Source organism: Palaemon carinicauda, chromosome 19 (assembly GCF_036898095.1).
Source record: "Palaemon carinicauda isolate YSFRI2023 chromosome 19, ASM3689809v2, whole genome shotgun sequence".
Lineage (NCBI taxonomy): Eukaryota > Metazoa > Arthropoda > Malacostraca > Decapoda > Palaemonidae > Palaemon > Palaemon carinicauda.
The window spans coordinates 47,880,971-47,882,707 of NC_090743.1; the positions used below are offsets into that span (position 1 = coordinate 47,880,971).

General features: G+C 35.9%; 1 protein-coding gene across 1 annotated transcript in view; it reads right to left on the reverse strand.

Annotated features, from left to right (window-relative positions):
- The window catches only part of LOC137658240 (cyclic nucleotide-gated cation channel subunit A-like), a 319,691-nt gene extending 318,666 nt beyond the window's left edge, over nt 1-1,025 (reverse strand). Inside the window, 1 exon segment of the mRNA XM_068392921.1 lies at nt 513-1,025. Within this exon segment, the coding sequence (XP_068249022.1) occupies nt 513-944 (432 nt within the window). The 5' untranslated portion in view covers nt 945-1,025.
- Nucleotides 1,026-1,737: the final 712 nt, after the last annotated feature.

Sequence of the window (1,737 nt, forward strand, 5' to 3'; positions counted from 1 at the left end):
TTATACGCAATATTGAAACCTGACTTGAACAAATTCTAATATAAGCAGATATGCAAAGGTAAGTTAAACATGCCTAACTTAAAGGTACGTACTGTACAAGCACATACTGTAGAAGGAAGAAAGAACAGAACTTATCGGCAATAAGTTCTGAGGATGTTGGAGCAATTATTCAATAGAATAGACTAGAATTAACAGTACTTTTGGGGGTGAAATATTCTGGCCTATAATGGGAAATGCTGACTAACCAATCAAATAGTTATGACATAATTAAGTTAATCACATTGTCCGATTAATGAACAAACAGTAGAAAAGATAACTATTTATAAATAGAAAGTGAATATTTGACTATTCCAAAGAAGACATCAATATTATTTGACAATATTGCTATAAAAAATGATTAAAATCACCATGAGGCACATAATAATAATAATAATAATTATAATAATAATAATAATAATAACAATAATAATAATAATAATAATAATAATAATAATAATAACGGCAACACTTACCGTGGGCATTGTACAGTGAGTACAGGGGCACAGCTGATGGGGATTATCATCCCCCAAAATTGGGGGACCCGGATCCTCGGGCTGGCCCTGCGTCTGAGGTGACCCCGGAGGCTGGCTGGGGCCCCCAGCCAATAACCGAACGTCTAGGGGCTCCCCGGGGAGGTTAGGAGTCCCCCACGAAGGAGGCGATGCTGGTGCCATGGTAATGGCGGTACTGTTATTGTTGGCACTTGCCCCTCCTACTCCACCTCCTCCTCCGAAGTTGTTGTGGCAAGAGGAGGCGCCAGCGCTTCCTCCGCTGCGGGAGTGTAGCCTCGGACGGGCTGATGGGACCCCAAGGCAAGTGGTTTCCGCCCCGATCTGCAAGGGCGTGAGGGCGGGCGGGGGGAGGTCTTGGGGCGTGTCCCCCTGGGCTCCCCTCTGGCGCCACATCACCGTTTCACGCAAACCACATAGTCAGCCATCGCATATCGCACGCGCAGGCGCACGCCCTTACCACGAGCAAATAACGAGAGATCTGGAAAGAAAGAGGTCATATATTGGGACAATAATGTAGAAAAATCGACATCTTAATCAGTGAAATTATCAATAAAATATGAAGGAATATCTGTTAAAGAAATAGACAATGATACAGCATGTCCTTTCATTTATCCTGTACAAAAATAGTAAGGCATCTCAATCAGTATTTCATTAAAAAGTTATTAAACTAAATATTTTGTTAATAATATGACGTGACATTGGAACAATAAAGTAACAAATAAAGATTATTAGTAATCAGACAATAATCAGTGTATCTTTGAAAGTATACAGATTCTGCTAATTCACAACTCCCAAGAAGTAAAAGACAATTACCTCATTAATGTGCAGAAACTTTATTTTTAGCAATTATATTATATATACCAGTTATATTATATACTGTATATAGCAAATATTTTTAATTAATTTTTGGAAGTAATGATTTTTTCTTAATTATGTTAAGAATAATATTGGCAAATATGCCTAAACCAATTTTCCTTTTTAAAATCTTCATTTATTCCCTCCAATCTCTTTTTCAGTCTCTTTACATAAATCATCCAAAACAAACATAACTGCATACATATAACTATATAAACATAATTATATAGATTACCTATATACTGTATATATAAATATATTTATATATATACATATATATATGCCTATATATATATATATATATATATATATATATATATATATATATACA